The 14,793-nt window shown below is 35.4% G+C and overlaps 1 protein-coding gene across 12 annotated transcripts in view; it reads right to left on the bottom strand.

The window, feature by feature from the left end:
• Positions 1 to 1,514: 1,514 nt before the first annotated feature.
• The window catches only part of LOC127863275 (hemicentin-1-like), an 81,589-nt gene continuing 68,310 nt past the window's right edge, over positions 1,515 to 14,793 (bottom strand). For 7 of the 12 annotated variants that reach the window (XM_052402684.1, XM_052402679.1, XM_052402678.1 and 4 more), the window contains 12 exons: positions 12,450 to 12,654; positions 11,974 to 12,140; positions 11,403 to 11,565; positions 9,841 to 10,067; positions 7,502 to 7,604; positions 5,056 to 5,211; positions 4,517 to 4,672; positions 3,760 to 3,915; positions 3,223 to 3,378; positions 2,686 to 2,841; positions 2,125 to 2,280; positions 1,515 to 1,676 (listed from right to left, as the gene is read on the bottom strand). In XM_052402684.1, coding sequence (XP_052258644.1) covers positions 1,600 to 1,676; positions 2,125 to 2,280; positions 2,686 to 2,841; positions 3,223 to 3,378; positions 3,760 to 3,915; positions 4,517 to 4,672; positions 5,056 to 5,211; positions 7,502 to 7,604; positions 9,841 to 10,067; positions 11,403 to 11,565; positions 11,974 to 12,140; positions 12,450 to 12,654 — 1,878 coding nt within the window. In that variant the 3' untranslated portion in view covers positions 1,515 to 1,599. The remainder of the gene's footprint in view (positions 1,677 to 2,124; positions 2,281 to 2,685; positions 2,842 to 3,222; positions 3,379 to 3,759; positions 3,916 to 4,516; positions 4,673 to 5,055; positions 5,212 to 7,501; positions 7,605 to 9,840; positions 10,068 to 11,402; positions 11,566 to 11,973; positions 12,141 to 12,449; positions 12,655 to 14,793) is intronic. The other 5 variants (XM_052402673.1, XM_052402680.1, XM_052402676.1 and 2 more) reach the window with 4 other exon arrangements.

The raw sequence follows: 14,793 nt of genomic DNA on the forward strand, positions 1-14,793 counted from the left end.
AAATAAATATTTATGTCTTCGGTATCGAGATAATCGTTATTGACAATTGTATCTATATTAAAACTGCGCCATACATACACATATACATAAATATATTACCCTTTAAGTAATGTGTTCAATATTCATTCAGAACCGAAATAAATGTCAACATGCAGTCTGTCGTTAATTGAAACAGAGCAAACAATGTGTATATTGTTTTTTATTGCAATATTTACTAAGCAGTAAGTATTCAATCTTTACTCTTATTTGTAGGAAAGTATCAAAAATGAAATCGTTGCAAAAATAGATATACAAACTAATTATTTATATTTTGTATATTTAATAATGTTTTAAGTGCACACTGACAAAATGTATGGGACCGTATGCCACTACAATCAACATGTTTGGATTCTTTCAACTAATATCATGGTTTAATTTTTATTTAAAATATGAATAAGATATTGTACAAGTGAATGCATGTACATGTATATACAAAACAAATGTTTGTCAACGTTCAAATGTGTTTCATTATAAACAAAAGTCCTCTTTGTCGTAAAAGTCGAGTACATCAAGCCTCTGTTTATATTTTGTTTGTGTCAATGAAGCTAAATAATATCCTGACTTCAAATAGGAATCACTATAATTAAGTGTGTACTTTAAATTACTGTAACACCAATATCCTTATACGTATGTGTCGGCGTTTGTGTCACAGAATAAAAACATCAAAATTATTTTTTACATTAATTATTCAATAATTGATTCACTTGATTCCTTTCTATATTTTGGCGAGAGCATAATCATGGACATCTCCTGGTGGAAGTTTAAGCTTCATGTCATTCATAACATCATAGGCCCCTTGTTCAAGATCCTGTGTTCCGTCACCTCGTGTAACGGTTGTTCTTACGGGATTCGAGATATAATTATAGTCGCCGACGACTTCGTTCCTCTGCGGAATAGCAGATGTATCGTAGTCGTTGCCTGCTTGGGACATGCTATGCTCGAGTCTTCCTATGTGGTCATAGTCACCGGGCCGGTCTATCTTGAGTTTGTTGTATATATTGTCCGGTTTCCTGGTAACGGGTTCAGAAGATAATGTAATGGTTGTGTGATCATAATTACCGTTGCCATCGTTAATACGCTCAAATGGTTCGACAGTGATCTCTATTGAATTGCAATTATCCGTCTCGCCGTTGTTTTCTTTTATTTAATCTGCTGTGTTATAATGATCGACCGTGTCTTCCACCGATAGCTTGCGATGCTCTTGTAAAACATAGTTATGGCCGTCAGTGGTATCTTCATACGATCTGCTTGCGATCGCGAACGATCCAGCATTAGTCATGTCAGAATGGTCAGTTTGAGTCCCGTATTTGCACGACAATGCACCTCTTAAATAGATTCGGCACAACATTAGTACAACTGCTTTCGTTTAAGAGCTTTTCATGTTTCAATTGGTTTTGAATTAAATATAAAATATGCGACATGTAATAACACACTTGTCAAATCAAACACAAGAAATATTCTCAAGCAACATATAATTAAATTTAACAAATTTATTCAACGGTATTGCAAATACACTTAATAACTGTTATGAAATTTGACAACGTTAATATTATTTCTTCTTCATAGTAAAATGATGACAACTACTGCTCCCACCACGCAGAGTAAGCAACCTGCAACACCGATACCAACACCTACAGCTGGAAAACAAAGGTGAAACATTACATCAATAGTGTTACTTCGATCTTCGTGGATATTATATGTTTTATTCAGTGATGCAAACCTCTCTTAATTGAAAAAGAGATGCTAAAAAAGAATTAACGTAATGAAAAGTCCAGTTTTGCAACTAAGTAAGTATGATTTGCATATATAAGCCTAACAATTATCTTTACAGATGTTTGTAGTAAAAAAATACTGTTTTGAACATATGTTTTAATTCTCGAACATGAATCGTGGTGATTGGCTTAACATGTCTTTATCATACTACAAGTCAGTCTCATCATTTCTGTTGATACATTGTACACTAACATACACACATACAGATATAGAGATGGTTTCAAGCACGTAAGTTATGCTGATATTCAATACGGTTCACGAGTATCATCCCAATATATGGTAAAACTATATATTTAACATAAACGGACGTACTATCCGTAGACTCTTTTGTGAGAGGATTCTTGGCGGTGATATCCATGGTCGAAGGACCACCGAGTTGTGCAGTTGTTAAACTGTCGGTGATCGAATTGTCTCCGGGAATACTTGAATCAATACTACGTCTCGGACTTGTATCATCAGAAGAAAAACCTTTTAGAGAAGAAAGTTAAAAAGTATATGTTTTAATTCTCGTACATGAATCAACCTATATAAAAAGTCCAGTTTTGCAACTAAGTATGTATGATTTGTATATATAAATATGTATAATTTGTATATATAAGCCTAACACTTATCTTTACAGATGTTTATAGTAAAAAAATACTGTTTAGAACATATGTTTTAATTCTCGAACATAAATCGTGGTGACTGGCTTAACATGTCTTAATCATACTACAAGTCAGTCTCATCATTTATGTTGATACATTGTACACTAACATACACACATACATATATAGTAATGGTTTCAAGCACGTAATGTATGCTGATACTCAATACGGTTCACGAGTATCATCCCAATACATGGTAAAACTATATATTTAACATAAACGGACGTACTATTCGAAGACACTTTTGTGAGTGGATTCTTCGCGTTGATATCCCTGGTCGAAGAACCACCGAGTTGTGCAGTTGTTGAACTGTCGGTGATCGAATTGTCTTCGGGAATACTTGAATGAGTACTACGTCTTCGACTAGTATCATCAGAAGAAAAACCTTTTAGGGAAGAAAGTTAAGAAGTATATGTTTTAATTCTCGCAGATGAATTAACGTATATGAAAAGTCGAGTTTTGCAACTAAGTAAGTATGATTCGCATATATAAGCCTAACACTTATCTTTACAGATGTTTATACTTAAGAAATACTGTTTTGAACACATGTTTTAATTCTCGAACATGAATCGTGGTGAGTGGCTAAACATGTCTTAATCATGCTACAAGTCAGTCTCATCATTTCTGGTGATACACTGTACTCTAACATACACACATACAGATATAGTAATGGTTTCAAGCATGTAATGTATGCTGATACTCAAAAGGTTCACGAGTATCATCCCAATACATGGTAAAAGTATATATTTAACATAAACGGACGTACTATCCGTAGACTCTTTTGTGAGACTATTCTTGGCGGTAATATCCATGGTCGAAGAACCACCGAGTTGTGCAGTTGTTAAACTGTCGATGATCGAATTGTCTTCGGGAATACTTGAATGAGTACTACGTCTTGGACTAGTATCATCAGAAGAAAAACCTTTTAGTGAAGAAAGTTAAGAAGTATATGTTTTAATTATCGCACATGAATTAACGTTTATGAAAAGTCCAGTTTTGTAACTAAGTAAGTATGATTCACATATAATAGCCTAACACTTATCTTTACAGATGTTTATAGTAAAAAATACTGTTTAGAACATATGTTTTTATTCTCGAACATGAAGCATGGTGACTGGCTTAACATGTCTTAATCATACTACAAGTCAGTCTCATCATTTCTGTTGATACACTGTACACTAACATACACACATACAGATATAGTAATGGTTTCAAGCACGTAATTTATGCTGATACTCAATACAGTTCACGAGGATCATCCCAATACATGGTAAAACTATATATTTAACATAAACGGACGTACTATTCGAAGACACTTTTGTGAGTGGATTCTTCGCGTTGATATCCCTGGTCGAAGAACCACCGAGTTGTGCAGTTGTTGAACTGTCGGTGATCGAATTGTCTTCGGGAATACTTGAATGAGTACTACGTCTTCGACTAGTATCATCAGAAGAAAAACCTTTTAGGGAAGAAAGTTAAGAAGTATATGTTTTAATTCTCGCAGATGAATTAACGTATCGGTATATGAAAAGTCCAGTTTTGCAACTAAGTAAGTATGATTCGCATATATAAGCCTAACACTTATCTGTACAGTTGTTTATAGTAAAAAATACTGTTTTGAACATATGTTTTATTCTCGCACATGAATCGTGGTGAGTGGCTTAACATGTCTTATTAATACTACAAGTCAGTCTCATCATTTCTGGTGATACACTGTACAATAACATACACACATACAAATATAGTAATGGAATAGGTCGCCGTGGTGTAATGGATATGGTGTCCGCCTTGCGACCGGGAGGTCACGGGTTCGATCCCCACCGTGGGAGCGTTCTTTAGATCTCCCCCAAAGACACCAAGTACTGGTTCTAGGCCCAGGAAACGGACTCGAGAGCGTTTATATAAGCCTAAGGCTTTCGACGCAATCGAGCTAAAATAAATAGGTTTAAACTAAATATAGTAATGGTTTCTAGCACGTAATTTATGATGATACTCAATACGGTTCACGACTATCATCCCAATACATGGTAAAACTATATATTTAACATAAATAGACGTACTATCCGTTGACCCTTTTGTGAGAGGATTCTTGGCGGTGATATCCATGGTCGAAGAACTACCGAGTTGTGTAGTTGTTGAACTGTCGGTGATCGAATTGTCTTCGGGAATACTTGAATGAGTACTACGTCTTGGACTAGTAGCATCAGAAGAAAAACCTTTTAGGGAAGAAGGTTAAGAAGTATATGTTTTAATTCTCGCACATGAATTAACGTATATGAAAAGTCCAGTTTTGCAACTAAGTAAGTATGATTCGCATATATAAGCCTAAAACTTATCTTTACATATGTTTATAGTAAAAAAATACTGTTTTGAACATATGTTTTAATTCTCGCACATGAAACGTGGTGAGTGTCTTATCAGTGCCTTAATCATACTTCAAGTCAGTCTCATCATTTCTGGTGATAAACTGTACACTAACATACACACATACAGATATAGTAATAAATTCAAGCATGTAATGTATGCTGATACTCAATACGGTTCACGAGTATCATCCCAATACATGGTAAAACTATATATTTAACATAAACGGACGTACTTTCCGTTGACTCTTTTGTGAGACGATTCTTGGCGGTGGTATCCATGGCCAAAGAATCACCGAGTTGTGCAGTTGTTGAACTGTCGGTGATCGAATTGTCTTCGGGAATACTTGAATGAGTACTACGTCTTGGACTAGTATCATCAGAAGAAACACCTTTTAGGGAATCAAGTTAAGAAGTATAACTATCAGAAGTGGATCCACCTGTCGTAAGTACTCGTGTGGTACTTACTGTAGAAACAGTTTCAGTTCCTGTAAGTGTTGTATCAGGTATTGTATATGTCGTGGCTAATGCTTCCCAAACTTGTGATACATGTTTGGAATTGTGTTTCATATCGCAATAGTTGTGCCAAAAGGTATCACGTGCCTTCTAATTTAAATGTGACATGGGACCTTTTCATCAAGGGGGCCATATATAGGAGGTTCAGCAAAATATCTTATACATATTTGGTCGGCTTTTGATATCTATAAAATCTTCATACATTTCTTTAGAATACAATTCAGGAATTATTGAGGTATTATTTATTTTGTTTGTTAAGTGTGTGTGTGTGTGATGAGCATAACATTACACACATCAAACATATTTTAAAACGAACGAATAGCATGAACATTATTAAAAAAAACACACCCAACACGCACACGCATAATACATTTAAATATAACAATTATCACATTTAATTGCACATTAATTATCATCGTTTATCATAAAGGCTTTTATATACACACCGTTTATAATTTTACAAATCTGGACTGAACAAACCCAACTTTCACTAAGTATTTCTATGTAACCTTTTACGCGAAATTTTCATTGCTTGTACAGTGATAAATATTATTATTATTATAATGTTTGTGCCATTGTATGTTTATTTTACATTTAATAATCAACCAAAGCGCATTAAAACTGTTCCTCCTGATACGTAAACAGAAGCTTCATTTTCTACATTGACTGTGGCGTATTTGCGTTACTAATGTTGGCACAACGCTACACAAGTTGGAACATGCGCTTGATATTTTAAAATGTGCATGTTTGCATTCATCCAAAAACAAATAATCGCTCTTGATTGTTTTGTTTTATGAATATCTAAATTGCTATTGCATTAGAAGCTTCATTAATTGATTGTGTTTACTTGTAAATAACAAGGAATTTTGCAAATGCAGCTACATTAGGTTGTATTGACATATTATTGTGAAAATACCATCAACAATTAAATACGCCCTTGAAATAATACACTACCTATCTAAATAGTAATTGCTTTAAAGGTTGGTTTTTATAATAATTATATTGTGTATATTTGTAAACAGCACATTCACGGATATTTACTAAATGATAATAATACGATGTTTCTTGCCTGTGAATGACTGTTTTTGTGAAGTAGATACAGACTTATCTCTAATATAGTGTATTAATGTATTAGATAATTCTGCATTTGTAAATGACAATCAATGCATATACCAACAATGCACATGCCATTTCTACTTCCTTCCGAAGATTATGTTGAAGTATTTTCTGCAGATGAAATAAGGTAACTTTACTTCTTCTCTTTTTAAGTTATATACATATATAGCATTGTTCTCTTTTGATACGTGCTGAAGTTGCGAATTAAGTAAAGTTACCTAACCTGTTAACAACCCTCATACTAAATGAATTACTTATAGAGATGAATACGTTTAACTTTGATGTTCACATCCTGTCAACATAATTGTCTTTTATTTGATAGTATTACACTGTAAACGACCTTTTAGCCACACGTTAAGTGTTGTTTGTTGTCTTTTGTCTACAATATGTCATGTTAATAACATTGTCCTTTATAATACGTGCTGAAATGACCAAATCAGTAAAGTTACCTAACCTGTAAAAACGTTATCCAATTTAGAAGATGGGAGCAGAGCATTGAAACAATAAAAAAACGCCTTAAAAATCGGCCCAGTACGTAACAAAACGCAATACAAATCTTGGTACATATTTTAAATCGATTAAAGTGCGTAGCATTTTAGCCAATAATCCACTTGAGTTTTTAGTGTAAGTTAAGCTTTAAATCAAAAGTAAGTCAATCAAAATAAGCTTGTAATAAAAATGGCGGCCCATCATGTTTGTGGATCAAGAAAGGGACGTTTTAAGCGACCAGCGGCTCCTGCGGGAATATTTTTAAAGAAAGTCTGTTCATATCGTCATTTTAAATTCATTCTGATTGCATTTAATACTTTAAATAACAAATAATAAAATTTCTAGATTAAACACGCCATTTTCTTTGTCAGAAATTACCCCTAAATATTCCTAAATACCCTTTATGGCTAAAACAAAGGAGTAAAATACGCTTTAACATAATATCAGGGGGTGAAATACCCTTAAGACTAAATCCTTATCTGGAGCTCTGGATGGGAGAGTCCATTAGGCATACATGCATTAATTGCTTAACCACAATACAAACTTCCAGATCTATCTTACCAGCCCTCTCTAGCTGCAGGGTCTGGTTATTGGGCTTAATGTTGTTTGTTGATTTACAGGTGTAGGTGCCAAATATGTTATCATTGGCCCCGTTGTACGCTACCTGAAAACAACAGCAAAAACAGATTGTGAAAGTTCATTTGTATCAATTGGAACATAAAATATGTGCAGAATATGTCTTGATTATATCGTCTACTGAATGTAATAGGTCATGTAACTGACATTTTTTAATACATTTTTAGTTTTTTCCGTTGTTGTGTTTATTTAGATGACATGCATCAACTGTTAAAATATTAAGACAACCTTTTTGGCTTTAATAATGATTTAACAAAAATTTTCAAATTGACATGAGCGAACACAGGTGGTTTTCTGAATATAATAAGTAGTGTAATTGAGATTTTGTAAAATTTTCAGGAGAAGCAAAAATCTGTTTTATTAAAATGATTTCAATTTTCTTATTTGTATTATAATAAAATTTGTAAAACAATACACAACTCCAAATTGTGATGTCTTTTTGAAAACAATACAAAATTAAGAAAGAAGCAGTTACCATAATTTTAACACTGAAATATTTTTAATGCAAAAAGGAACGTAAGTGCTCTTAATGTATTTCGGAAAATGTGCTCTCCTGAAAAATTTACAAAATGTCAGTAACACAAGTAATTACATTCAGTAAACGATATGGTCTGTTTAGAGCTGAAGTAAGCTATCAACGATGTAGTACAAACAAGATGACCTTGAGGATCATATAATGCTTGCCTTAGATACTATATACTCAACAGCATTTGTCCTCACCAATTTGGAACTTTGAATGTACCAGGTTTGCGTAATTAGACTTAACAGTCGATGAAACTTTGCTATAATAAACATCTGACAACTATGCACTAAAATATTTTATACAGTATCCCCAATTTTAAGTTAGAATTGTATAAATGTGCAATGGATTATCAGAATGTGTAATATCTTCGGCTGTTTTCATTTCAAACCGAAATTGGTTACATACTACATAACACATAGGATAAGAGTATGGCTCCATGGCACTAGATATGCGAACAATTCTGATTTAGTTATGCGTGAATATACGTGAATAATCCAGTGTCACCATCAATGTACAGTTTCAATGGTTTTGTGGCAGTTTGTTGGTTTTTCTATACCTTCCACGCTACGGTGTTCCTCTCCGCGGAAAAATCTTGGCCAGTTACTTAGGAGACTAATGACGGCAACCTGGTGTAATCCTCGTGGAATTGTGCAGTTCATGCTTACTGTTGTCAAAACATTTCTTTCGACAAGTAAAGCCGCTTAACACAGTTTTTTGTTAATTACCTCAAACTGTAAATGTTTTGTTCCATAGTCTAATGACCATAATAAAATTTCTAATCCGAAACAAAATTTTGAATTTTAATGTTAATGCCATGTTATCAATTTTTCAGTTTCAAATAAACAGTGCGCAAGTAATAACGGTGCAAGATCACTTGACTTTGTGGGGTTCACACTTAAACGTTGATGGATGTAAACACACCGGTATGAGGTGCTTCTCTTCAAATAACTTTTTCTTTTTTTTCTTTTTTTAAGCCACATGCCAATATTACTTGATACATACTGCTTTTCTTTAGAGTAGTGGGAAAATATTTTTGATAATCCCATAACATCACAACTTAGATTTATTAATTCCATATTTCTCCTAAATTTTACTGACAAATGTGTTGAAGAATATCATAAACACAAAATAACATCATTTCTTAAAAAGCGTGAATAGTGTTGAGTGTTCAGTGGTTAGTTAATAATGTGTTTCTGGTTTCCCCATAGGACATGCGCAAGTCAGGTAATGAGAAAAAACAACAACTGGCAAACACATCATGTTACAGACCAACAACGGACATAACGGTATCCCATAAGCTCACCATGAACACTAAGGTGAGCAGGACATTCATTAAAAACACACATTATTGTGACAACATTTTTTTTAAAATTAAAAAAAAAAACAACATTGTTGTCAAATATAATTTTCTGCAGCCAAATGTGTTTGAGATGTTAATCGGGCACATGGCATGGTTAGCCTTTTTATAGTAAGCCTCTTTATGGAAAAACTGGGTTTAATGCATATGCATAAAGTGTTGACCCAGATAAGACTTTGCAGTCGGAAAAGGTTAATCAGGGAAGGCATGTTTTGCTTAAACTAGATTTTGGTTTAGAAGACACATCCTTGACACAAAAAATCAATGAAAGCTAAGTGTCATCCCTGATAAGCCTGTGTGGACAGCACAAGTTAATCTGTGATGAAACTTTAAACAAAATACTGGTTTTCCAAGATTGAGGATTACAGTAACGGCAAAACTTACAGAAAGCTTGCTGATATGTCTGTACGGGTATCTGGGATCAGCCGACTTCTCCTCTGACAATCCGTAACCTGATGTTCCACGTACGATCTCTGTGCCATCTTTGTACCAATTGAAAATTGGCTGAGGGTTGCCATTGACAACACAGACCACTTTACCATCCGTGTTACCCTTCCACGTATAGAACACTCTACCATACTCAGTGTCTTGGCCATCGAAATTGGGAGAAACTGAAAAACAGAAAAAATAGTAAATAGCAGTCCAAATTAAATGTTTGTCCTAAATTCTTACATGAAAAGAATGTAGCCAGGCATCATATACAAACTTAGAATAAGAACAAGCCAGGTTTTTTTCACCAACCCATTGTTTGACTTTGACATAACAATTTGACTCACTTTAAATTCTATGTGTAAACAGATTCACTTTAACACTCGTGTGACATTGAACTTTGGTGTGATTTAAGAACCACCTCAGGGGAGGAAAAAAGGTCTATCCTCCTTAAAAGGTTCAAATAAACTCTTCATTTGTAAATAGATCCATCAAAGTTAAATACTATTTGTATGTTTGACATTGAAAGACAGGAAATCAGCTGAAAGGAGGTGATTTTTTTTTCAACTCCTTTACTTTTCACACTTAGTACGTTTACCAGTACTAAGTGCACACACCTTTTCCAGTTATTGACAACTGTCCTACTTGCATCAGAGCTAGGATGCGAATGACCCTAAAAGGGATTTAATTACCAATCCCAACACAAGGTATGTGGCCGGGCTGGGTTTAATCCCGCATTGCTTCGAATTGTTGTCAAGCGCTCTATAAACTATAGTTAGGGTTACACATAGGCTGAAACGTTTTAGCAGAAAATAGCATAGCCCTCACTTGGAATCAATATTTTATACCTATCAATTAAAAATAATAAATACCCTGGACTGCAATAAAAAATGCATATTTTAAATAAGAGGGCCAAGATGGCCCTAGTTCGCTCACCTTTTTTTACAAGGCCTTGTTCATTGCTTACCGGTAGTTAAAAATTCAGGACTTTACTTTTGCAGTGTGAGAATAATTAATTCTGATTGAGTACTGTCCATTTGCATGGGTTTTTTGCAATGCAAACATTTGCAAGTAATGCTAAAACTACATGTGTTTACAAGGTTTTTGTAAGATTTGGACCTATTTTTCAACGAACCGGAACCACTTTTGAACTTAACCAACATATCATCAAGACAAACATTTTGACAAAGTTACATGAAGATTGGACATGAAATGTGACTTCTACAGTGTTTACAAGGTTTTTCTTTTTTTTTGACCTAGTGACCTTGTTTTTGACCCAGGATGACCCAGTTTCGAAGTCGATCGAGATATCATTATGACAAATCTCCTGACCAAGTTTCATGAAGATCGAACAAGAAATGTGGCCTCTAGAGTGTTAACAAACCAAATGTGGACGACGGACGGACGGGCGGACAAAGACCGATCACAAAAGCTCACCTGAGCAATCAGGTGAGCTCAAAAATAACAATTTAAACTAAACTAACGACCAGGAATGCATTTCCAATGCAGGATCTTACACAGGACTTCCAGTTTGACGTTCTTGGACACCTCTCCGGCCTCGTTGCGGGCGATGCATGTGTAGATGCCATCTGCACTGGCCTCCAGCCCCTTCAGATCAAGGGACAGTTTGACCCCCGGTTTGTTGGGATCCGCTATGTCTTCCTTGGTCACTGACACCGTCTGAAAGTCACGAGTAATTGGAACCCTTTTATTTAAGCCCTATCACACAAATTTCTAAGACACTCTACTCTGATAATCTTATAAACTTTAGACAGAAAAGTAATAAGCCTCCCTCTGCAAAAACGTGGCTTAATGCATGTGCTTTAAGTAGTGTCCCAATTTAGACTTTGAAGTCCGCACAAGCTAATCAGACAGGACTTTCTCTTCTTTTTTGTATTTTTCATTTAAAGAAAGTCTCTACTTAGCAAAAATCCTGTTAAGGCGGAAAGTGTCGTTACTGATGAGTCTGTGTGGATTGCAGAGGCTAATATGTTTTGACATTACGTACATGCATTTAATCCTGTTTTCCAAGAGGGAGGCTTAACATGCAGATAAATAAGAGCATGCTCCAGACCCAGCAATCAATACCTCTGAGTTCTGTCCCTCTGTGTACTGGTGGTTGCTGCCGACCTTGGTCCAGACCACAACGGGCCTGGGGTTTCCCCGGGCCTTACACTTCATGGTCACACTTGCGCCCTCCCTACCCTGGTACTGCCCGTTCACTGTGTCTTGATATTCCCCGATACTGGGTATGGCTGCAATCAAGAGAACGATGTTAGTGTGTCAGACTTGGTTCTTATGACTTTCAAATTTATTAACTTAATATTGCATATGATTATCTCCTCTGCAGTATCATAGGCCATTACCTGTTCCATATATTTTGTAAACATAGTGCTGCTGGATTCCATGCAAGTATCAAAGCTTTGTAGGAAGCATTTTTGAGGTCATACAAAGTTCAATTAAGTTTCATCTAGTATGGACAGAAACAAACAAATAGACAGGCCGTTTGAGTATATATGCTCAGAAACAGTAGATATGGAGGTCATAAAATGCTATGGACTTACTTTGCACGTCCAGATAGCTTTGTGTCTCTGGGATAGTGGCAGAGTTCAGAATCTCAGTTGCTTTGTTGTAGGCCTTGCAGGCATACAGTGACTCATCCTCCTTCTGAACATTCTTGATCATCATGATGCCCTGAGTGTCACCGTCAACAGTACGCTCCTCGATTGTGACACGACTGTCCGTCTGCATGCGTACTTCGTTGCGTTTCTGTGTTTGAAAATGTTATTGAATAGCATATCTCTTTGAAGTATTACGTTTTTAACAGCGTTGTGTACAATACCGTTGTATATTTTGGCGGGAACACAGCTGACATACCATATTAAAACAAGAGCACCGCCTCGCGGGTGCAGACCGCTCATCTATTTTTCTTTTTGGTTTAAACATATTTATTCAATAATGTGTTTTACAACATAATGTACAAGCGTCTAAAGTTTATAGGATTGGAACGATAGCTAGGCTAGTAGGGTTCCTTTCCTTAATGGTATATTTACAAAACATAGTGGCGGTATTTGCATTCTAAACACAAATCATTTGAATAATCATTCGAGTTTAAACAAGTTTATATGTATGATCGGAACCAACATTGCTAAAATATGTTGAGACAATGTATTAAGAAAAAGCATATTGCTGGTGTGATTATGATCGAAGAAATTGATTGTGAAAACAAATGTTAAAAATAAGAGAACCGATAGTTATCCCACTCTGAACCTTCCTGAGCCTTCGATGAAAATATGGACTGCATCAAATATTGCATAGTTATCTCTGATTGAAAGAGTATCATCTCCGTACAGAAATGTGCGAAGTGATATATCCGTGTATTGTTCTATAGTTCTTATTAAAGTTAATCTTATAGCTGCATAAAATGGACAGATCAGTAAAAAGTGAGTAGTGTCCTCTATTTTTCCGCATTGACAAAGTGGCGATGGAACCAGATTTCTATGAAATAAATGTTTATTAAGAGAACTACAATTAGTTCTTAGACGTGTGTGCAGCACTTGCTGTCTTCGCTTACCATAATAGAACAACGGATTACTACGAGATTTGTTAAGATCGATGGCCTTTTTAAAGTGAGATATGTTATCAACAAGTTTTGCATCGTCTGGAAGTGAATTCCAAGCAGCAATTGTTGAGGGCAAGAAGGAATGTTGGTAAAGAGAAATCCTAGTCCGAGCACCATCTAAGTGGGATGAGTTACGCAATGATCGTGTAGATCGCTCGCCAACTGATTGTGGGGACAGTGAGGACAAGTATTCTGGACTAAGACCTTTGACCATTTTAAAGAAAAGAATGAGTTTGTGCTTGGACCTTCTTGTGCCAAGAGTTTCCCAGCCAATTTCGTTAGAAAGTAAATTTAAGGACACAAGTCGGGTACAGCCGAAAACAATGCGGGCAGCTTCAGTTTGAATTTTATCTAAATCATTTTTTTCATACATTGTACATTTATCCCATACAACATCTGCATATTCTAGAATAGGTCGAATAAACGTGAAATAAGTTATTTTAAGTGATCTTCGTTCAAGGCGAAAACGAAGTTTTTTTAGAAGGTTGACACGTGACCAGGCCTTTAATTTAATACATTCAATGTGTTGATGCCAGCTTCCATCATTTGACAGACTAATGCCTAAATGTGTGTGACTATTCACTTCGGGAATCGAAGTATCGTACATATTGATAGGAGCATGATAGGGTTTGTCCCTCTTACGCGATATAACAAGTGATTCTGACTTCAATGGATTGAATTTTACCAACCATGTATCGGCCCATTTTGCAATTTTGTCTATATCGCGCTCTAAAACAGCGGCTGCAGAATTAGGATTGTCAACAACGACAAATAAACTAGTGTCGTCTGCAAATAAGTTTATATGAGCTTGAATGTCATTTACAATGTCATTTATATATACAAGAAATAAAAGGGGACCAAGAATGGAGCCTTGTGGAACTCCAGCCTTGATTTCGGCTAGGGAAGATGAGGCCCCGGGAACCACTACCCTTTGACGCCTTTGATACAGATAGTTAGAAAACCAGTTCAAAAGTTTATCTTTGATACCGGCGCGTTTCAGTTTTAATATAAGGCCACTATGCCAGATTTTGTCGAATGCTTTGCTTATATCGAAAAAAACCACCCTTACTTCCAATCCATCATCGAGTGCTTTACAAAACGTGTTGTAAAGGTATGTAAGCTGGTTGACAGTAGAGTCACCTGGCATAAATCCGGATTGAAATCTTGTGAGAAAATTTGTATCATGAATACATGTTTAAAGATAATCCGTTCTAGTACTTTTTCCATGGTATTCAGAAGTAAAATTGGGCGATAATTCGAGGGAATGGAAACGTCCCCTTTTTTGA

This window comes from Dreissena polymorpha, unplaced genomic scaffold (assembly GCF_020536995.1).
Source record: "Dreissena polymorpha isolate Duluth1 unplaced genomic scaffold, UMN_Dpol_1.0 chrUn004, whole genome shotgun sequence".
Taxonomy (NCBI): Eukaryota; Metazoa; Mollusca; class Bivalvia; order Myida; family Dreissenidae; genus Dreissena; species Dreissena polymorpha.